Source organism: Borostomias antarcticus (assembly GCF_949987555.1).
Source record: "Borostomias antarcticus genome assembly, chromosome: 29".
NCBI classification, from domain to species: domain Eukaryota; kingdom Metazoa; phylum Chordata; class Actinopteri; order Stomiiformes; family Stomiidae; genus Borostomias; species Borostomias antarcticus.
This window is the reverse complement of record NC_140262.1, coordinates 1,871,697-1,894,196: the sequence shown is the minus strand read 5'-3', so window position 1 is coordinate 1,894,196 and position 22,500 is coordinate 1,871,697. Positions and strand designations below refer to the sequence as shown.

Sequence of the window (22,500 nt, the reverse complement as noted above, 5' to 3'; positions counted from 1 at the left end):
CTTCTGGTCTGCCAGGGTAGGTTCAGCGCCGTGCCTGAGATGACCATTGAAGCAATAACAAACACGTAACTCGAAACACCCACCACGGCTTGATGGAAGCCATTCACGTCGTGGATTTAGTAGATTAGAACCAAATTGAACTCAATTTGAGCATGGCGAGTTTGATGAAAAATGACATTGACAGGTCGTTCCTCTCCACACCCCATAGGGCCTGAGCATAGTGGAGAAGGAGTGTACATCCGTAGGGCGTGTTTAGACCGGAGGTCTTCTCCAGGCATGGACACCTCCTAACACCACAGGGATGGAAGGGAGCAAGCCACAAGTAAACGAGCTGGGAAAAATAGATGTGATGGAGACTGGTAGCTGCACACAGATCCCTGACCCAACAGATTTAGTTTTAGTTGCAGATTTAGTTTTACAAGGTGTCCTTGTGATGCCTGGTGTGTGTATGTGTGTGTGTGTGTGTGTGTGTGTGTGTGTGTGTGTGTGTGTGTGTGGGAGGGCAGGTAGGGCATTACTCAGGAGAGGTGAGCTTCGAGGTAGAACAGCTGCCCCAGACCATCACCCAGTAGCCCTGACCCCTGACCTTTCAGGGTTCATGTCCACAGCTTTATTTACTCTTTATATTGTCCTCTGAAAGGTCCTGCACCATACCTCGCCATGAGAGGGGAGGGATTCTGTTTCTGTGTGAGCGCTGCTTATTCCACTAATGCCCTGACTCACGACTTTTACTGCTTTATTATGCTTTATGGTGTCCTTACGAGTCTCTAAAGAGTGTATCTCTCTCACACACACACACATGCACACGCACACACACACACACACACACACACACACACACACACAGGGCTGTAGTGGTGACTAAAGAAGTGGGTATACTCTGACTACAGAAGTGAGTAGATTAGTGATGTTTAAAGAAGTAACCCAGTAAATTTGGTCTGTGGATAAAGAAGTGGGTAAACTCTGTGTACTGTACCTCTCTATACCATCCTCTACATCACTGCACACGTGTGGGAGAAGGCAGAATTCAGGTGGCGTTGTCATATAACAGATAATAAAACAGTACATGACAAGTTTATAAGCGAGTAGTTAGTGTGTAATCCGGATCTCAGATTGAATTACAGGTCAAAGAATCAAAGAGATAAATCCTTTTTTGTTGTAATTACACATGTAGGATGTAATTCCTTTTTTTTTTTTTTACAGTGAGTGTGTGTGTAATTACACTGTTACAACCCAGGTATAAGAGCAGCCAAATCCTGTTTCACTCCTCTTCCTCACCGTACAGTGTGTTCTGATTCTGTGTGTCCCTCGCTCACTCCTCCAGTGCCCCACCCTCACGACTTGAAGCGTTTAACAACTTGACAACATACAAATATGTTGTCCCCTTGTATCTTGTTTTTGAAACCGTGCCCCAGCCCTAATGCCTAAACGCTGATAGCTCACTCCTACCCGCTCCTGCCCTCCTTGGATGAGTGGCGTTCCCACGGTCCTCAAGACAAATGACATGAGATGCTATAAGGAGAAATAGAGAAATATTGTAATTGTAATTGTTGTAATTGTAGATTGAGTGCTGTTATTATATGATCATCTGGAGAGGAAGAGAGAGAGTGAGCATATATATATATATAGAGAGAGAGAGAGAGAGAGAGAGATGGAGAGATAGAGATGGTAGAAATTGGGGGGTCTCCAGTGGGGGAGAAATTAATTATTAAATAATACCATTAAGGTGCTCCGTAGCAAAGACTTTAATCGCCAAGCACTTTGTGACAAATAAATAACTGAACAATACAGCTCAGAGTCAGAGTTAGAGAATAAGCATGAACCTTATCCACTTACGATCTGTCCATCGTTAGAACACTGGAGGTAAACAAGATGAGAGAGTCGTGATTGGTCGAGAGCAGGAGACAGGTTAAAGAGCTGTGTTTTGACGAAGGCAAACAACCCTGGTGGGGCAGGATACCAAACTGACCGCCCTGGACTCCACATCAAACGCACCTGCCCCCCCTGTACACTACCAGACCCCTGGGCTGAGAACTGAACTACTGCAATAAAGACCGACGGATAACAGATGCCATGGACCGTGTAACTGCACACGTAAATATGCTACTTATACTATGGAATACAAGGAGTGCATGTGTAGTGTAAATATTGCCCTGTATGCACAGTCACTCAGATGTGTGGGGTTTGTTATTAGACGCCTGTTGACACTTTGTGGATGTAAAAATTCTCCATGCAGGCAGTTTTACGACCACTTGAGGATACCGTAGATGCTGCTGTGTATTTCATACCTGGTTGCACTTGGTACCACTGTCAGCGCAATTTAGTTGCCACCTTTATTCAGTTAAAGTAGTACTCGTACAGTATATGCCGTGGGCTTACAGTAGGCTCTAGCTAAGGAAGTGAGCCTTACGACGATTGTTCTGCATCCATCTTTAAAGGCTGTTTGTCATTAAGAGCAAGCAGGCCCAGTAAGAAATAGAGAGAGAGAGAGAGAGAGAGAGAGAGAGATAGAGATGGTGGAAATTGGAGGGTCTCCAGTGGGGGAGAAATTCATTATTAAATAATACCATTAAGGTGCTCAATAGAAAATATTTTAATCGTCAAGCACTTTGTGACAAATAACTAACTGAACAATACAGCTCAGAGTCAGAGTTAGAGAATAAGCATTAACCTTATCCACTTACACGAGCAGTCGATATAGACTAGTGTTATACTGAAGTCTTACACAGACTCAATACGCAATATACAAGATTTCATGGATACAAGCCAAGGCAATCAACTAGGCTACATGCTTTGAACACTCATCACCAAGGCTAATAGGGCACAACACACATATCTTTTAGCAATCGCCGGTGTAAATTGTTCTCCCATCCAAGCCGTGCTCCTCCAGGGGGGGGGGGGGGGGGCGGGGACCAAGGACAAGTACTCAGTCCACATCCTGGTCAGGGACAGTTCATCTGCATGTTTTTTCGTATTTAGGAGGAACACAGACTTGCAAACACAGGGAGAACATGCAAACTCCATACAGAGAGGCCCAGATGTGAGCTATTTTTTGGGGCGGTTCAGGACACCACTGGACACACCGGGATCTGGGATCGAACCGGGGACCTTGTAATCCCCAGCCGGCCATTCCACCTCCTGAGCTACGTGCCACCCCAGATACCAGCACATGTGTAATGATGACATCTTAACGTGTCCTGTCATATAGATATTCTCCATAATAACTCAGACTTGGCAGCTGTGTCACAACTCTAGATAACTTTTATAGCTTTTATGAGGTGATTTTTCAGTCGAAACAAGATTATTATGACGCCAGGAACAACCTGGTAAAAGTCTGAGTCATACCAAATTATACTCCAGATTAGTTTTTTACGCAAGCACACCCCCTCACACACAAATTTCAGTCTGTTTCTTTTCGTGATGTTGTGTGTCACAGCTCTCTGTGTGTGTGTGTGTGTGTGTGTGTGTGTGTGTGTGTGTGTGTGTGTGTGTGTGTGTGTGCGAACTCATTAAACCAGAACAGCTGTCAAGCCTGTCTCCTGATCCATGGGTCATTAGAGCAGATGATTTATCGCTGTCTCCATTCTAATATAGGACCAGGTAGTAATATGTTTAGGGGCCCATGTTAGCCGCTGAGGCCAGAAATCTTAGAAGAAGAAAATGCAAGCAGTCAGTCGGTCAGTCAGTCAGTCAGTCAGTCAGTCAGTCAGTCAGTCAGCCAGTCAGCCAGCCAGTCAGTCAGTCAGTCAACCAGCCAGTCAGTCAGTCAGTCAGTCAGTCAGTCAGTCAATCAGTCAATCAGTCAGTCAACCAGCCAGTCAGTCAGTCAGTCAATCAGTCAGTCAACCAGCCAGTCAGTCAGTCAGTCAGTCAGCCAGCCAGCCAATCAGTCGGTCGGTCGGTCGGTCAGTCAGTCAGTCAGTCAGTCAGTCAGTCAGTCAGTCAGTCAGTCAGCCAGCCAGCCAATCAGTCAGTCAGTCAGTCAGTCAGTCAGTCAGCCAATCAGTCAGTCAGTCAGTCAGTCAGTCAGTCAGTCAGTCAGTCAACCAGTCAGTCAGTCAGTCAGTCAGTCAGTCAGTCAACCAACCAGTTAGTCAATCAGTCAGCCCGCTAGTTATTCGGTCAGCCTGCCAGTCCGAAACCTTGTGGAGGTCAAAAACAAGCTCTCAGCTCAGTATACTCGTAGTTAATAATAGGTGTGATAGAGAAGGCCAGGCCAATTAATTAGGCAATAAAATAGGAGTTATGAAGCTGTAAGACTCAAAGTCATCCCCTCCTATTCATGAGGTGTTAGTATGGCAATGATTAAGGGTTGAGTTCCGTAGAGCCTGGGCCAACTGCTACTGGGTTGCATTGTGGCGGTGTGTGTGTGTGTGTGTGTGTGTGTGTGTGTGTGTGTGTGTGTGTGTGTGTGTGTGTGTGTGTGTGTGTGTGTGTGGGTGTGTCTAGCAATATGCATAGCATCGTGGAGTCAGTCAGCCTCTCAAGTTTCAGCTCCAGTCCTGCAGACTAGTTAAAAGTGACGCCAGAAGCCACAGGCATCTCTCTTCCAGCGCCCGAGATTCTCCAGCTGACACACACACACACACACATTCCCTACCCCGTCCCAAACGCGCCAGGGTGACAGGAAAGCTTGCTCAGTATCGATGTCTAGGGGGGCAGAAGAAGCACCAAAGTTAGAACATGATCTCGTTCTTGTGAGACTCTAAACACATATAAGATGCTGGACTGGGACCTGGAACCACTCCACAAACAAGCTGACACATACTGACCTGACTGATGATGATGATGATGATGATGTTGAGGATCCTGAGTGTTGAGGAGCTGGTATGTTCATGTATATTTATCTGTGAGTGAGACCCTCGTTCTGGGTCTACGGGTGCTACTGAGAATAGACAGGAGAGACGCGGCAGCAAGATACCGAGTGAGAGAGATCGAGAGATGAGCGAGGTTTGAGACGATATCGTTTCACCCTGTTCTCTCCCTCACTCCTCCTCTCTCTCTCTCTCTCTCTCTCTCTCCCTCTCTCTCTCTCTCTCTCTCTCTCTCTCTCAGGTGACAGGTAAAAGGTGCGAGGGGAAGGAGCCCGGGGAGGTGGGCTTCTCCGAGGGGCGGTACGAGACATCGGTCGACAAGGAGAAACAGGATGGCAGCCGGTCTCACAAAGACCGCCTGGCCGACACAGAGGTCCCTCTCGCTCTCAACGTAAGTCCACTCCAGATGGGGCTTACTTACCTCCTGCGCTGGGCTGGCTTACTGGGAACTAGACTGTACCGGCCTCTGATATGATGCTGAAATCCTGCATGAATGAACTGCTTTCAAAAGCACATTGTGTTGCCTCTGGGTATGAAATGCGCTATACAAATAAAGCTTTGATTGATTGATTGATTTCATTTTAACGGCCACAGCCATGAGGTGGGCGTAGTCTTTAGAAGTGTGCTGTTCACTACATGTACGTTGTATGGTTTAACTAGTCCCTTTCTGTGCCTGCAACAACAGACTATTTACATGTGAATCAACACTCCAATAGCATCCAAATCAAGAAGTATATTGTTTTCTTATTGATGGGAGCTTATAGGAGTGTGCCGTTCACTCTAGACCATGGGTTCCCAAACTCCATCAATGTGGGCCTCCCCTCTGAAAACAGTGACACACCCGCGCCCCCCCAACCCCCCAAATTTGTCCATTTTGAAGGCAGCGTTAGCTAGCTCATAATGTTACACAGCTAAGTTAGCTCGGTGGCACCTGTTGCTAGTTAACGTTATGACGTTTTCACACAATACATTCATGCCTGCGGGGGGAGGCTCTCTCTCCACTATCCGCAAATTTAATATACATCTCTCCCATTATTTATTTAGATTTTCTGACCTTTAAAATCACGTTTCATTCATAAAAACCATAGAAAATTCAACAACAAAAAAGTTTTCCTTTTTTTTCTAACCATCCCTCCGCGCCTCCCCTGAATTTCTTTGGGGCCCCCCAGGGGAGGCCCGCCTCACAGTTTGGGAACGCCTGCTCTAGACTATGATAGTGAGGATTAAGCAACTGACGACCCTCATGGTCGCTTGTATAGCCAACCGCCACCTGCGTGTCAGACTGATTCCTGCATCTTCTTCTTGAAATGACAATCACAGATGGACAAAGCCGGACACCTGAGGTTGGAGAACGTCAACGACCTCCAGAACATTCTGTTGCTGAGGAAGAGGAGGGACAGGAAAGCTCCGGTCCGCAAGGCTCCGCCCCCTCCCGAGGCTGTGGTGAGATACCCGCCCACCTGGGCGATACTGAGGGGATGGAGTCACTGACTACAGCTACACTTAGCTTGCTGATCTCACTGAGACTATGGTCATACTCATGAACATGTTTAAATAAGTCACACTCACATAATATTAAGGTTCCTTGTGGCTCTGTTTAAAACTGTGAAGACTCATTGAGAGTGCTTTTAGACCCCCCCCCCCCCCCCCCCCCCCCCCCCACACACACACACACACACACACACACACACACACACACACATACACACACACACACACACACACACACTTCTTAGTCATTCATGTGCTGTCTTAAGGGTGATACGGTAATATACAGCTTGAGGTGGTGTGGTCTCTTATATAGAAATGCTGAAATGCTGTAGGCCTACACAGAGAGACATATGTTGAACTCTGTCTGTCTGTCCGTCCGTCCGTCCGTCCGTCCGTCCGTCCGTCCGTCCGTCCGTCCGTCCGTCCGTCCGTCCGTCCGTCCGTCTGTCTGTCCAGCCCTACTATGTGGACGAGGATGACTTCATGAAGGCCTGCGAGGAGAACAAGATGTCTCTGATTGAGAGATACCTCACTAGAGACGGGGACCCCAACGCCTGTGACAACGTGAGTGACAGCGAGAGAAAGAGAGAGTGAGAGAGAGACCGACGGAGAGAGAGAAGAGAGAGAAAAAGCAAGCAACTGAGTGCGAGAGAGATCAACAATTGAAAGTGAAACAGAGATAGAGAGAGAGAGAGAGATAGAGAGAGAGCAATATCAATAGAGGGAGAATGAGAAATTGATCGAGAGTGAGAGAAAAAGGGAGAGCGAGATCAAGAGTGACGGATAGAGAGAAAGAGGGAGTGATCGAGATAAAGAGCAACAGAGATAGAGAGAGATCAAGGAAAGAAAAAAGATGGAGGGCCACTTAACCCGCCGCTGGCCTGACCGCCTCTCCTCCCCCTCCGGTCCAGTTCCGGCGCACGGCGCTGCACAAGGCCTGCTCCCAGGGTCACGTGGCGGTGGTGGAGAGACTGCTGGAGGCCGGCGCAGCCATCGAGAGCAAGGACAAGGTACGTCTATTACGGAGCCCTTCCCCCGGCGTGGAGTGCGGGACGAACCCGATGATCGTCCGTGTCCGTGACCCAACGGTGTCTCTGATTCTTCACTCTCTCTCTGAAGCTGGAGGCCACGGCGGTCCACTGCGCCTGCCGAGGTGGCAGTCTGCCCGTGCTGGAGGTGCTGCTCAACAACGGTGCCAACTTCTCTACCGGAGACAAGGTGGGTAGCTAGTGTGGGACATCGGTGTAAGTAAGTAGCCTTGAGAACCCATAGAGCAGGAGCCGATCTCCTGATTCCTTAGCGTCAGGGACTTACCCCCAATCCAACCGCTGATGCTGAGTGCTGGGCAGGGAGGCGTTGGGTGTTTGGTATAGTCTTTGGTATGACTCAGCTGGGTACCTCCAACCTCCCGATCTCAGGGCTGACACTCTAACCACAAGGCCACTGATCTGATGGAGTTCTGTAACACAGTCAAAAATGTTGCAGACTAAATAAAAGATAAAACAGTAATGTACACTTGAAATATGGTACACTGTGTAATTACTGTAATGACTTGATTGTGTTTAAACAAAAGTGTGCACATCAAAGCCTTGCATGTTAGACGTCAATGGACGCTGCTTAAGTAGGCTGGTCTAGGATCAGCTATCCCTGGGTCCTATAGGCTACTTTACGAAACCGCCTATAGACAAAAAATGTATTATTGTTGTTGTCTCTGTCATGGTGTTGATGTTGTTGATTTGTCCTTCAGGTGCACAGCACCCCCCTCCATGTTTCAGTGAGGACAGGCCACTACGACTGTGCACAGCACCTCATCCACTGTGGAGCGGAGGTCAATGCCAAGGACAAGGTGAGGCAGATCACATACACGCACACACACACACACACACACACACACACACTCATACACATTCAGACCTCAGGGTAGAGGGGAAAAGGAAGCTGATAGGATATTCATCACTAGAAATGGGTACTCAGAGAGCACAGACCTTTCACGAACACATTTTGTGGCTCTGTGTGCGCGCACGCAAGACATGTTTGGTGTTGCTGCATTCATTAGGTTGAGAGCTTTATGCCAGTCCAAACCCAGTATCTCTGTGACCATCCCATGTCGAGATATGGCCATTTCAATTCCCCTATTGACAATGAATGGGAGGACTTTTTGGCTCCCCAAATCCAAAAAATGAATGGAGGTGAATGGCCGGCCATGTTTGGGTGGCTCGTGGACCCACCATACTGTATGATTCGGATCCACTCCAAAATTGAATGGGTTCTAAATTGGCCCATGCTACACCCTTCCACCGAATTTCATGAAAAGCGGTCAGGTAGTTTTTGCGTAATCCTAGTCCAAAAAAATTAATGTAGGTGAACGGCCGGCCCAGCCGCGTTTGGGTGGCTCGTGGATCCACCCCATGATTCGGATCTGCTCCAAATTTGAATGGCTTCTAAGCTGGCCCGTTCTATATCCCTCCACTGAGATTCATGAAAATTGGTCTAGTAGTTTTTGTGTAATCCTACTAAAAAAACAAACTAAGAAACGACCCATGGACCCGACACGTGCTTCGGGTCCGCTCCAAATTTTACTGGGTTCTAAGATGGACCATCCTACACCCTTCCACTGAATTTCATGAAAAGCAGTCTTGCGTAATCACACACACACAAACAAACAAACACACGCCACTGAAAACATTACCTCTCGTCCTGCGCTGTCACTGGGGCAGAAGTAATAAACTGATATGATATAGGAACAGATTTATCAGTATCAGAGACTCACTATTAACAGTATAGGCTACCCACAGCACCCCGGATCCAAATCTGTCCACAAGATTCTGCAGTAGGCCTAAAGCAACTTTAGTAGGCCTTAGATATGAATATAGTTCTATGATCTCGTCAGAAACCTAGAGACATGAATGCATCTGTGATTCGTGTTTCTCTCTGGTCCCGGGCAGGACGGGGACACTCCCATGCATGACGCCGTCAGACTGAACAGGTTCAAGATCATCCAGCTGCTGCTGCTGCATGGAGCCAATCTCAAACTGAAGAACTGTGTAAGTCACCCCGCACACACACACACACACACTCTCTCTCTCACACACACACACACACACACACAACAGCATGCTCGCAACCAAGAAGATCATTCAAACGTACTGTATTTGATCATACAACTTCATTGGAACTGCCTGATGTCAGCGTTCAGAGAAGTCTGTAGCCACACTAAGGTGTTGGGAACCATCATCAACACGGCGCCCCCTCATGGTGATCTGTTAGCAGGATAAATCGGTCTAGCCACACCTAATAACAGCTACTTGCCATCTATACATTATTGAAGTCATTAGGTGGATTCAAGTTAGGCGTTAGGGAAAGATGAGACTCTAATTTTGAGATTATACCTTCGTTGTTTTCTTCTCCTGATTGGCAGGAGGGCAACTCACCCATGGACAGCGTCCTGGAGTGGCAGAGCGGAGCCAAGAACATCCTCAGCAACTTCAAGCAGGATGGCCAGAGCCAGAACAAGTAGCGAGTGACCTCTGAACAAGAGTAGACAGATGGAGGATATAGTTTCTATGGTTTGGCACCTCCAGGTAAGGCCTGGCAACATCCTGGTGGTGTGGTATACTGCATGTATGTGCTCACTGAAAACCGCTCACTGACAACCAAACACTGGTTATGTCTAAACCAGTGGTACAGACTAAGAGTTATTTTTATGTCAATAAGTCCTCTTAATGGTGGTTAAATCTGTTAGATATAACATTATTCCATTGTGTTCTATTGTCCATATGGCCTTGTCAACAGTATTTACATACCAAGATACTGAATGAGGATGAAGAGAATGTTAGATCTCAGAGAAGGCTGGATGGATGTGATGTTAGGAAGGATGACTTTATGGATCATTAGATATGTACTATATATTTTGGAGGAGGATAATAATAATAATAATCTTGCCTGTGAATCTGTGATTGCTCTTTGTTGTAAAAGGTTGTTCCGTGTTCCCACAGTAAGTAAGTTGGTTTGGTCGGGACACATTGTGAAGAGTCAAAGAGACATTTTGTGAAAAATAATTGCATGACTTTGGTTTTAATTATACATTTTGTATTTCATAATTGCCTGTACATTTTGCATGCTATGTATCATTGTCATGAAATAAACAGCATTGTTGTTGCTTTCTGTGTTTGTTCATTTTAAAAAGAGAATACTGTTGCAAAACAAAGATGTTGCACATTCTTTCCTCAACAGTTATCAGAAAAAAAGGCTTTCTGTAAAAGGGAACATGCATTTAAAATAACATAACATGTTAATAACATAAAATCTAGAAGGTAATCATACCAAAATCTTAACACATTCTTTACTATATAATATCTGACTACACGGTCTCAGTTTTGGCTCTCTTAGATTCGGGGGGCATCCCCTCGTCCTCCTCTACACTCTCTTTCTGCTGATCTTTCTTCATCGTGAAGATGACTCCCATAGCTGTCCTCCTGGTCGCTGCAATGACAACACAGAATATAATACAATTAAAACATAATATATGTATCAGCAACAACATTTATCAATCAATCAAAGCTTTATTTGTATAGCGCATTTCATACCCAAAGGCAACACAATGCACTTTACAGAGAACAAGGGAGGTGGGCATACGACCCACCCCTACATATTCCAGAGGGAAGCAAAAAAACAGTAATCACCCGGGGGCCAGATAAGTGAGCTGTAAAAATTCTTCCCTGACCCCTCTCAACAAGGCGATCGAGCTCCTGGAGTATGTTTGTCTACTGGCTAAGAACATTTATAAAGCAATAAATAACATTAAATAACATTTTCAGAGTAAGAGAGGCTCTAAGTGAGCTTCTTGTCTTTGAAATCGAGAGTTTAACATGTTTTTGAATGATTTTTCACGGTGCCCACCCACATCCATTGTATGACGTAAACGGTGGTAGAGCAATTATCAGACTTTCTCAAAAGTGCTACTTTTGTCAACGTTTTGATCTGAACCATTGTATATGATCATTAGTAACCTTAAAACAGGGCTAAACATGCATTTTCCCTTTACTACTCCTTTAATCATCTGTTTTGTGTAACTATAATATCTGCAGGGTTGTTCTGGCCCAGGCCGCTTACCGGCGTGCATTTCTACGGAGCGACAGTTGGTGGAGACGGCAGCTTTGGCGTCTCCCTCAGACAGACCGAACAGCAGGCCTCTGGGCGGCGCTCAGGGACATAACATCACCGTGGACACACATGTTATATCATAACATCATCATATAGCATTACAGTTAAAAGCGGCATCGGAGATCGATACTAACATGAGCATAGCATCATTATACATGACAATAAACAAATGATCACAGCACCATACAGATGTGCACACTAAAGGATACAGGTTAGCGATGTCGTACGGTCCTCTCAACTCCAGGCTCTACACAGAAGGGAAGGAGCGGAGCAGACGCTTGTATAAGCAACATTCACCTTTGATTGAAACCTTTATTTATACTCAGGTGAGCTCTGAGGTGAGGCCACCTCATTTGCAGAGCTGCTGAGTGTACAACAAAACAGTGTACAGTGCACTTAGTTAAAAACAGTTACAACATGTATCATAAAGAAATGAAATCAGGCATTTAAATTCCTTTAGGGAAGGAAGAACTTCCAGCTTTAACTTGGACTGAATGTCATTCCAGGACTTTGGGGCTGCATAAGTAAATGCTGTACTAGTCCTGTACTAGTCCGTGAAATCTTGAGAAAACATTTCTATGTTGACTGATCATTATGCTGCTGCTCTGTGTTGCAGTGGCCTTGTTCGCTGGGCCAAGACTAGCTTTAAACTCACCGCCTCTGCGCCACTGGATACAATGACATTCTGTGCAAAAGAAAAATATCAGTAAATGAACAAAGTGAAAAAATGGTCTAATTAGTACAGTACGGCTTATCCATGATCATCATGTGACCAGTGAACCAGGAAGTGTTGTACAGTACCTTTCCCTTGCAACACTCCATGAGGCTGAGGGAGTTGGCGATGGTGTACCTCCTCATCGTCGAGTCTCTAATCGCTGAGGTGTAGCTGATCTCAAAGAACACACCCCTCTCTATGCCCTGACACACACACACACACACACACACACAAGCAGACACACACAGGCAGGTTATACCCTCTCAGCTCAGAGACAGCCTCTGGCCCCTGCACCATATACACCAGTGTGGATTAGAAAGGCTTCGGTAGGTACAAGACAGACGGCAGATTTAAAGTCGCACTGAAACGGACGTTTGAGATCATCTAACTTCCGTAGTTTGACGTATTTCCGACGCAAACAAGCTATGAGGGCGGGACATTATGTTTAGAGGAATTTGATTGGAACATTGACAAGTGGACGGGTTTTAAGAACTTTAGACAGATTCGATAGAAGGATAGCGTTGATTGACGGGTGGATGTCGTGAGATTATTGGCCTAAAATCTAAGGTACCTGTTGTCGTCATTGCACGTGACCTACCGTTTTCCAGAAAGTAAAAAATTATATACTTTTATATAAGATTACAACAAAAGTAGAATTTTCTAAATTTTTTGGCATACATCGTTGAATAGGTGAACACTATGACCAATTATGTGAACCAAAATGGGACAGAATGCTTTTTTCATTTCAGTGCGACTTTAACACAGCCCTGTGAGAGGAGAGTCTACCGCCGTGGGGCGTCGTCTTACCCCGTTGACCGCCGGTCTTTTGAAGAAGAAGGGAAGTCTCTCGGTCACCGCCACACAGATGATGTCTACTTCATACGTCATGCAGGCTGCCTGTCCACACACACACACACACACACACACACACACACACACACACACACACACACACACACACACACACACACACACACACACACACACACACACACACACACACACACACACACCACACACCACCACACACACACACACACACACACACAGATGATGTCTACTTCATACGTCATGCAGGCTGCTGCCTGTTGACACACACACACACACACATAAACACACACACACACACACACACACAGATGATGTCTACTTCATACGTCATGCAGGCTGCTGCCTGTTGACACACACACACACACACACACACACAGATGATGTCCACTTCATACGAGGGCCAGTCAACACACTATACGCGTGACCTCACACAATATCAGAGTGGTGGAACAGCTGGGGTGAATCTCAATAGTCATAAGCAGTTTCCTCTCCTTGGCTCCATATGCACTGAGGTTGTTGGGCTGATCAGGTGGAGTCTGATTCCTGGTGACATCCTTTCTATGGCGTTCGCCTTCCTTTGTGTCTAGATCAGCGGAGATGAGGAAAAGGCAACAAGGAGAGGAGGCTTCTTCGGAGTATCAAGACACAACCGAGGTAGGACTTACATGGAACAGCTTCTCCGTTCTAGGAAAGACCGCTGTGATGTCATAGGCTTTGTACTCCGCCGTTGGTCTCTGTGGGAAGGAAGATGCTGTCCTTAGGAGAGGTCAACCATCAATACTGACTGTGGAAAGTTAGTCCCCCCATCAACACACTCAGAAACTGTGCACCACATGTATGTACATACCCTGGTGGGATTGAACCATGTGTACCACTCAGTAAGCCCAAGCTCACACAGACATACACCAGTGTTTGCCATGTCTCTCCTATGATGTTTTTAGCCTCTCTTACTCTGAAAATGTAATTTAATGTTATTTATTGCTTTATAAATGTTCTTAGCCGGTAGACAAACATACTCCAGGAGCTCGATCGCCTTGTTGAGAGGGGTCAGGGAAGAATTTTTACAGCTCACTTATCTGGCCCCCGGGTGATTACTGTTTTTTTGCTTCCCTCTGGAATATGTAGAGAGTGGGTCGTATGCCCACCTCCCTTGTTCTCTGTAAAGCGCATTGTGTTGCCTCTGGGTATGAAATGCGCTATCCAAATAAAGCTTTGATTTATTGACTGATTCTACCATTAGACCAAAAAGATCCATAGGGCTTTGCATTTGGGTTCATGACCAGAGTGTGGTTCCACCCACCACCACTACACCGATATGCACACACATCTACGGGAACAGGACTCACAAAGTGATGTGGCTCTGTGGCAACGATGGTCAGTCTGTTCAACACTCTGATAGGTCTGGATTTACCCTGCGGAGGAGGAGAAGAAGGTTGAGAAGATGGGGAGCGGAGGAGATTAAGTTTAGGCGAATGTCAGTCCAGATTGAATACTGTATTTTGTATTTTTGCAAAGCTATTTGCACTGTCCTGTCTTTACACTGTCCTGTCTGTCTAATCCTTGCACCCCGGCTAATGTTGTCTATCCATCAGTGTTATGCACCAAGTGAAGCCTACCGGACAATAAAAGTGAGTGATTCACTCACTCACTCACTCACTCACTCACTCACACACACACACACACACACACACACACACACACACACACACACACACACACACACACACACACACACACACACACACACACACACACACAAACTCACACACTCACACACTCACACACTCACACACACACACACACACACACACACACACACACACACACACACACACACACACGACTTGATTCAAGGCAGTGATGTTACATACTCTCACATCACCCCATCACTTTACCTGTATGATTGGGAACTTTTCAAACAGCTCTGAGACAGGTGTTGGTATGCCAAGCTTCTGTAAAACAATGAGATCACAGTGTTAACGTTAGAGTGATTAAGATAGAGCAGGAGAGGACTCACTCAAGAAGAGTTACAAACTATAGCCTTCTCAGGGGCCAACAGTTACCTCTTTCGGGTGCTGCTTCACGTCAAACACATAGTTGATGGCAACTGTAGAGTATCCAACTGAAGTAGGAATATAAACATATAAAATTACCCTTGTTATGTATGCAATGATGTATGTCTAAGGTTAAGATAGCTAGAGTTTTGAAATATTCACAAGAGCCAGCCCAAGTATCCGAATAAAACAGGATGCTTACGGTGAGCTGCAGTTTCAATCACACTCTTCAGCCTCTTCTTGTCTGCAGTGGAGCTAATGTTCAAATCCATGAACACAGACATGTTTGCAGGATGTGCAGACAGCTTTTCCTGACCATGCTTTCCAGCGGAAAGCTCTCCTTCGCGACGCTTTGTGGGGTGTGTAGTTCTTTCACGCTTTGTGGGGTGTGTAGTTCTTTCACGCTGTGGGGTGTGTAGTTCTTTCACGCGACGCTTTGTGGGGTGTGTAGTTCTTTCACGCGACGCTGTGTGGGGTGTGTAGTTCTTTCACGCTTTGTGGGGGTGTGTAGTTCTTTCACGCTTTGTGGGGTGTGTAGTTCTTTCACGCGGTGTGTAGTTCTTTCACGCGGAAGCTCATCACATGACTTCCGCTTTTGGTTGTTGTGTGCTACGGACTCCCTGATTGGTCTAGTTTGAAAAACCAGAAAGCGGTATTATTTCACCAGGTGCTTCCAGCTAGTTTAAACCTCCATGTGGAACTGGGATGTATTCAGTGTAAAGTATATACTCCGAATTTACAAAGTGAGTAATCATTACGATTCTGTCAATAAATACATCATATTTACAAACAGTTTATCTTGGTCGTCAGACAGAGCAGGCTAGCGCGAGCGAGCGAGCCAGTTAACCGTTAGTTAATTTATCTAGCGCGTGCTTTGTTTGATGGTCAAATAAACGGTTGAAACGGGGGAAATGTTCCTGTCCTCGCTGGGGAGGGTTTGGATGTTGTTTTAAAGTTAGTCAGGTCAATTGTTATTGTATATTGTATAGGCAAGGCATAATTATGCTCTTAGTCACTTGTTTTAGAAAGAAGATGCACTTGTGAGTTCTGGCAAGTAGTAGCACATTGGCTCTTCCTACGTTAAATGCAATTATTGTTAGTCGTTTGGATAAAAGCGTCTGCGAAATGACTGTAATGTAATGCAAGGTGTTCCAAGTGTTGGTTCAAGTGGAGGGGTTGGGGGTTGGCAGGGGTGTGGGAGTGAGAGACTGGTCCATCAGAACAGCCGGGGAGGAGGGGGTATCTGTCCAGACCAGGGGTGTGGGAGTGAGAGACTGGTCCATCAGAACAGCCGGGGAGGAGGGGGTATCTGTCCAGACCAGGGGTGTGGGAGTGAGAGACTGGTCCATCAGAACAGCCGGGGAGGAGGGGGTATCTGTCCAGGCCAGGGGAGTGGGAGTGAGAGACTGGTCCATCAGAACAGCCGGGGAGGAGGGGGTATCTGTCCAGGGGAGGAGGGGGTATCTGTCCAGGCCAGGGGAGTGGGAGTGAGAGACTGGTCCATCAGAACAGCCGGGGAGGAGGGGGTATCTGTCCAGGGGAGGAGGGGGTATCTGTCCAGGCCAGGGGAGTGGGAGTGAGAGACTGGTCCATCAGAACAGCCGGGGAGGAGGGGGTATCTGTCCAGACCAGGGGTGTGGGAGTGAGAGACTGGTCCATCAGAACAGCCGGGGAGGAGGGGGTATCTGTCCAGACCAGGGGAGTGGGAGTGAGAGACTGGTCCATCAGAACAGCCGGGGAGGAGGGGGTATCTGTCCAGACCAGGGGTGTGGGAGACAGAACAGCCGGGGAGGAGGGGGTATCTGTCCAGACCAGGGGTGTGGGGGAGATAATGGATCGTGGTGGTGGGGGTCTGTCCAAGGCATGTCTTCAGTGGGGGTCGGCTGCTGCTGTTATGCTTAAAAAGGCACAAGCTTTACTTGTAGTGCCAGTAACGGTAGCTGGCTAGATCAGAGCTAGGTAGATAACATTCATTCATTTGAAGTAATTATGGTCATTGGTCAGACTTTCTTGCCGGGGATGTAGATGGAGTTTCTGGCTGACTTAGTTAAGAGCAGGGGTGCAGACTTGTCACCTTTAGGTGAAAATAGCCGTTTTTAATCCAAAATAGGTCATTTGTTTGATCTGTGTATGTATGGGTTTGAATGTTTGTCAGCTTTTTCACCTGTGATCGGTTTGCACCTCTGTAAGAGTTCCCTTTTACCTGCCTCTTCTAACATTAGCCTAACATTGAGCAAGACACCTAACCCCCAATTGCTCCCAATGAGCAGGTTAGCACCTTGCATGGCAGCTACCGCCATTGGTGTGTGAATGTGTGTGTGAATGGGTGAATGAGAGGCCATTGTAAAGCGCTTTGAGTGCCGCTAAGGTGGAAAAGCGCTATATAAGTGCAGTCCATTTACCATTGGATTATGGGTGTCTTTCTCTTTCAGAATGATGGACTCGTGCTTCCACAATCCGGAGAGAGTGGGATCAGTGGTTCTTGAAGATCTGAGGAAGGACCTGTTTGCTGATTTCTCAGCTGTCCACTCCTCCCTGCCCCAGGTCTGATGCGAAGACCTCCGTTTCTATTTCAAGATCTAAATCTCCATCTTCAAATTCGTCTCCTCTCATGTCATGATGTGTGTATCCCGTTGTCTTCATGATGCTGATAAACCAGACAAAGCTTGATGAATGTTTCCCTTCGTCTCCAACTAGGACTCGGTGCTGTTGGAGAAGGAGCACCTCCGCGTCTATCTCCGCATACGGCCGTTCACCTCAGCGGAGAACGAGAGTGGCGAATCACAGGTGACCGGCCCAGCCCTCCTACTGGCAGATTCTGCACACATGCATGGTGGTAGAGGGAGAGAGTAGTTTGTTTTCAGTGTTTAAGAGTTGTTGTTCTCTGTTTCCAGGACTCTGTTAGCACAGAGCCACCAGACACGGTGGTCCTGAAGGCTCCGAGGTCCTCGTCTGCCCGACTCAGCGAGAAACCTGTCACACACACTGCCCAGAGGTTCCAGTTCTCGCAGGTAACGGTGCGTTCGTTTGTGGTCGGACGTGGCAAGTCGCAAGTGGCACAATACCTACCTCCGACCTGTGTGCATTCGAGCTATAGCGAATGATATGATGATGATATGATATGATATTGACATCAGCCGGCAACTGGGGGCTGAGAAACATATCCGAATTTGCGACGAGGAAGTGCGAGTTCATGCGGTGTTTTATTTAATCATTCCTAGTAGCAAGTCGCAATTTGCCACCTCCCAGTTAGAAACGAACGCACCATAAGACCCTCAGAACTCAGGTTGTATTGTCCTGGCTGTAATGGTTGTGTTTTCTATCTGGGTTTATGGCCATGGCTGTTGTTGACATGTTGTTTATGTTGTTGTTGTTGTTTCTCCAGGTGTATGGTCCAGAGACCACCCAGAGGCAGATGTTTGACGGGACGGTGAAGCGTCTGGTCCGAGACGTGCTGGAGGGAGGCAACTCTCTGGTGTTCACTTACGGGGTCACGAACGCCGGCAAAACCTTCACCTTCCTGGGTTAGGATTTCTCTATCCTCCTCTCCAAGCTCTCTCTCGCCCTCCTCAGTTTCCGAAATAATCGAAACCTCCCCTTCCTCCTCCCGCCAGGCCCGGACAGCGATGGCGGTCTGCTGCCCCGGTCCCTGAACGTCATCTTCAACAGCATCGAGGGCCGCGTGTTCACCCAGAACCTCATTAAGCCACAACGCTGCAGGGACTTCGCGCGCCTCACCAAGGACCAGCAGGAGGACGAGGCCACCAGCAAGAGGAACCTGATGAGGCTGCTCAAGGAGGTCGGTTCTGAGTCCTCTTAGGCCCGATTCACCCGAAAACAGCGGGGGGTTCACATGAGTTTAACACTTCCTTTCTCTCCTCCAAACGCCCCTCGCCTCTTTTCCCCTCCTTTCATACTCTCTCTCCCTTCTTTCTATCTCTCTCGCCCTACATCTCTCGATCCTCCCATCCCCAGAGTGACAGCCAGAAAAGCAGCTCCAACTGCAAGTCGACCGTACTAGAAGGTAAACACAATGTGTCACAATACGCCGAGTGACAGTATGACTGACGGTAGTTTAGCTATCCCGGTCGCTTGGTCCAACCTGCCGCGTCGTCGATCTCCAGGTTCTTCTCTGAACATGAGTGACACTACGGGGGAGGACAGTTTCTGTCTGGACGTGGACACGCACACCAAGTTCTCCGTCTGGGTGTCCTTCTGCGAGATCTACAACGAGAACCTCCACGACCTTCTGGAGCCGCTTCCCAACGGAGTCCAGCGCAGGGCGGTGCTAAGGCTCTCTCAGGACATCCACGGGAACTCCTTCGTCAAAGGTACGGTCCCTTGGGGACTACTTTATCTCCGGTGGCACTCGCATCACTTAGAATATGCTATGAGTTATTCATGTCTTAGGAAACGTCTTCATCAAAAGTGATACTTGCTGTGGTGACTAAAAAATAGGCGTGTACAGTAGGGCTGGGTTTAAAAAATCATGAATCCCAAAATCGATCTTTTATTTAATGAATGAATAAATGAAGGAATGAATAGTTCATTAATTAATTAAATGATTAATTCATTCATTTTTGGAAATCAGTATCGATACCCAGCCCTAGTATTGATGTGTTGCGTAACTTGGCAGTCATGTAGTTAAGGTTACAGCTATAAAAAAAAGAAGTTTTTAGTAACACTAACCGAATCAATATTGAATCGAATGGAATTGAATCGTGATAATCGATTCCGAACCTTGTGAATCGGAATCGAATCCATTCTTGAAATTCGACTCGATACCCAGCCCTAGTGTACAGGTTATCTTGCTTGGTAGCTGCACTGCAGTATACTGTAGATTTTGTTCGTATGATAAACTTTGTTGTGGATTTATTCAAATAATTAAGATAAGAGTATTCGAGAATGCCAAGGTTCAAGCTGGCTACGTTTCTTCCAAATAGTTCACGAGTTTCCAAAGCCGGGCTCTCAGAGAAAGAAAATCCACCAAGAGCAATGATTATCCTCAAACACACCATTATAAACAACCCATACATGCATATGCAAAACTTCACTAACCAATGATCAGAGAGTAGGCGAGGTCTGAGGGTCTGAAGTGTACATTTACAAAACTTTTAAAGTCGCACTGAAATTAAAAAAGCATTCTGTCCCATTTTGGTTCACATAATTGGTCATAGTGTTCACCTATTCAACGATGTATGCCAAAACAATTACAAAATTCTACTTTTGTTGTAATCTTATATCAAAGTATATAATTTAATACTTCCTGGAAAACGGTAGGTCACGTGCAATAACAGGTACCTTAGATTTTAGCCCAATAATCTCACGACATCCACCCGTCAATCAACGCTATCCTTCTATCGAATCTGTCTAAAGTTCTTAAAACCCATCCACTTGTCAATCTTCCAATCAAATTCCTCTAAACATAATGTCCCACCCTCATAGCTTGTTTGCGTCGGAAATACGTCAAATTAAAGTCGCACTGAAATTAAAAAAGCATTCTGTCCCATTTTGGTTCACATAATTGGTCATAGTGTTCACCTATTCAACGATGTATGCCAAAACAATTACAAAATTCTACTTTTGTTGTAATCTTATATCAAAGTATATAATTTAATACTTCTTGGAAAACGGTAGGTCACGTGCAATAACAGGTACCTTAGATTTTAGGCCAATAATCTCACGACATCCACCCGTCAATCAACGCTATCCTCATATCGAATCTGTCTAAAGTTTTTAAAACCCGTCCACTTGTCAATGTTCCAATCAAATTCCTCTAAACATAATGTCCCACCCTCATAGCTTGTTTGCGTCGGAAATACGTCAAACTACGGAAGTTAGATGATCTCAAACGTCCGTTTCAGTGCGACTTTAAGGCCCGGAGAGGGGTTATAGAGGGGCAAACGAGACAGCTGCTCTCTTGTATAACACACAGGAAGTGTGGATCAACATTCAGATTCCCTATGACTATCTTGAACAGAGAATACACTTATTTGAATGTATCTCTTACAACTTCCAGAGCCCATTCTTCTGACACATCCCTTGGGGGGGGGGAGGGTCCCTGTCCCTGATCATCTGTCGCTAAACTAATCTCTTGTCGCAACGTTAGATCTGAAGTGGGTTCAGGTGAACAGCGCGGAGGAGGCCTACAGGGTCATGAAGATCGGCAAGAAGAACCAGAGCATCTCCAGCACCAAGCTCAACCACCTCTCCAGCCGAAGGTAGCCACACAATCTCCACAGAACACGGAGCAGAGAAGAGCTGCCTCGCCACGTCTGAGTTCTTGTCTAGCCCAAGCAGTACACACTACCCCAAGCAGTATATACTACTATACTTGTAGACTAGACTTGAAGAACTGCCTCCCTCCCAACTTCCCAGCTGTTTAGTTTTTGCGACCCTGTGGCATTCGCTGCTCTGAACACCTCAAGGCTGACTGCGTTATTAATGTGTTTTATTTTTTTGCAGTCACAGCATATTCTCCATCCGGATCTTGAGCATCAGCGCCATGGGAGTACTGCCCAGAGTCAATACCATCAGCGAGTGAGTCTGACGCGGATGGGACGCATGATGGATGGGCTGATGAATCATGGATGGATGATTAAATGGATATTTGAATGAACTCCAAAAGGGAGCAGCTTGACTAATGGACTTTTCTCATTCTTGCATTTTATTTTCCCCCGTGTCAAAGGTTGTCGTGTTTTCTTTTTTTCCATGCCTGTGTGTTGTATTTAAGGTGGTCCCTGTGTGATGTAAGCGTGTGCTGTATTTTAAGGTTGTCCCTGTGTGATCTGGCCGGCTCCGAGAGGTGCGCCAAGACGCAGAACATCGGGAACCGCCTTAAGGAGGCGGGGAACATCAACACGTCACTGCTGACCCTAGGGAAATGCATCAACGCGCTGAGACTCAACCAGCAGGCCAAGTGAGTAGGACACACACACACACACACACACACACACACGCCTTGATGTCACCAACACACCACTGGAGTGGACCCACCTGGTTGAAAAGCAACATATTCTAGAGGTGGGACGATCCTGTCCTCTCCTCCCGCTGTCCCCTCTCCTCTCCTGTCCTGCCTTCCCTTGTCCTCCCCTCCCTTGTCCTCTCCTCATTGTCCTCCTTCCATTCTGTCCTCTCCTCCTCTCCTGTCCTGCCTTCCCTTGTCCTCCCCTCCCTTGTCCTCTCCTCATTGTCCTCCTTCCATTCTGTCCCCTCTCCTCTCCTGTCCTGCCTTCCCTTATCCTCCCCTCCCTTGTCCTCTCCTCATTGTCCTCCTTCCATTCTGTCCTCTCCTCCTCTCCTGTCCTGCCTTCCCTTATCCTCCCCTCCCTTGTCCTCTCCTCATTGTCCTCCTTCCATTCTGTCCCCTCTTCTCTCCTGTCCTGCCTTCCCTTGTCCTCCCCTCCCTCGTCCTCTCCTCATTGTCCTCCTT

The 22,500-nt window shown here is 46.8% G+C and overlaps 3 protein-coding genes across 3 annotated transcripts in view; 2 read left to right on the top strand and 1 right to left on the bottom strand.

Annotated features, from left to right (window-relative positions):
- Positions 1 to 9,822, top strand: part of LOC311326862 (uncharacterized protein) — a gene marked incomplete at both ends in the record, with an annotated part of 11,726 nt that extends 1,904 nt beyond the window's left edge. Inside the window, 8 exons of the mRNA XM_084459840.1 lie at positions 5,056 to 5,205; positions 6,135 to 6,257; positions 6,762 to 6,869; positions 7,217 to 7,315; positions 7,425 to 7,523; positions 8,053 to 8,151; positions 9,251 to 9,349; positions 9,724 to 9,822. Coding sequence (XP_084315966.1) covers positions 5,056 to 5,205; positions 6,135 to 6,257; positions 6,762 to 6,869; positions 7,217 to 7,315; positions 7,425 to 7,523; positions 8,053 to 8,151; positions 9,251 to 9,349; positions 9,724 to 9,822 — 876 coding nt within the window. The remainder of the gene's footprint in view (positions 1 to 5,055; positions 5,206 to 6,134; positions 6,258 to 6,761; positions 6,870 to 7,216; positions 7,316 to 7,424; positions 7,524 to 8,052; positions 8,152 to 9,250; positions 9,350 to 9,723) is intronic.
- A 593-nt stretch (positions 9,823 to 10,415) lies between these two features.
- On the bottom strand, positions 10,416 to 15,384 carry rpp30 (ribonuclease P/MRP 30 subunit). Its single transcript, XM_084459949.1, has 11 exons — positions 15,271 to 15,384; positions 15,078 to 15,136; positions 14,910 to 14,966; positions 14,361 to 14,426; positions 13,680 to 13,748; positions 12,991 to 13,080; positions 12,270 to 12,386; positions 12,124 to 12,153; positions 11,678 to 11,715; positions 11,418 to 11,497; positions 10,416 to 10,787 (listed from the first exon to the last, which is right to left on the bottom strand). Exons 1-11 carry the CDS (start codon positions 15,350 to 15,352, stop codon positions 10,666 to 10,668), a joined length of 810 nt encoding a protein of 269 aa, XP_084316075.1. The 5' UTR covers positions 15,353 to 15,384; the 3' UTR covers positions 10,416 to 10,665.
- A 2,117-nt stretch (positions 15,385 to 17,501) lies between these two features.
- The window catches only part of kif20bb (kinesin family member 20Bb), a gene marked incomplete at both ends in the record, with an annotated part of 37,261 nt that continues 32,262 nt past the window's right edge, over positions 17,502 to 22,500 (top strand). The window contains 10 exons of the mRNA XM_084459839.1: positions 17,502 to 17,612; positions 17,766 to 17,855; positions 17,963 to 18,079; positions 18,454 to 18,592; positions 18,683 to 18,867; positions 19,044 to 19,092; positions 19,193 to 19,399; positions 21,178 to 21,289; positions 21,534 to 21,608; positions 21,841 to 21,987. Coding sequence (XP_084315965.1) covers positions 17,502 to 17,612; positions 17,766 to 17,855; positions 17,963 to 18,079; positions 18,454 to 18,592; positions 18,683 to 18,867; positions 19,044 to 19,092; positions 19,193 to 19,399; positions 21,178 to 21,289; positions 21,534 to 21,608; positions 21,841 to 21,987 — 1,232 coding nt within the window. The remainder of the gene's footprint in view (positions 17,613 to 17,765; positions 17,856 to 17,962; positions 18,080 to 18,453; positions 18,593 to 18,682; positions 18,868 to 19,043; positions 19,093 to 19,192; positions 19,400 to 21,177; positions 21,290 to 21,533; positions 21,609 to 21,840; positions 21,988 to 22,500) is intronic.

Excerpts from the sequence above, each read along its gene's own strand:
- rpp30 (XM_084459949.1), bottom strand. The coding sequence starts at position 15,352 with ATGTCTGTGTTCATGGATTTGAACATTAGCTCCACTGCAGACAAGAAG. Across the intron at positions 14,967-15,077 it reads TGAAGCAGCACCCGAAAGAG|AAGCTTGGCATACCAACACC; the intron begins GTAACTGTTGGC and ends ATTGTTTTACAG. Across the intron at positions 14,427-14,909 it reads AAAAGTTCCCAATCATACAG|GGTAAATCCAGACCTATCAG; the intron begins GTAAAGTGATGG and ends CCTCCTCCGCAG.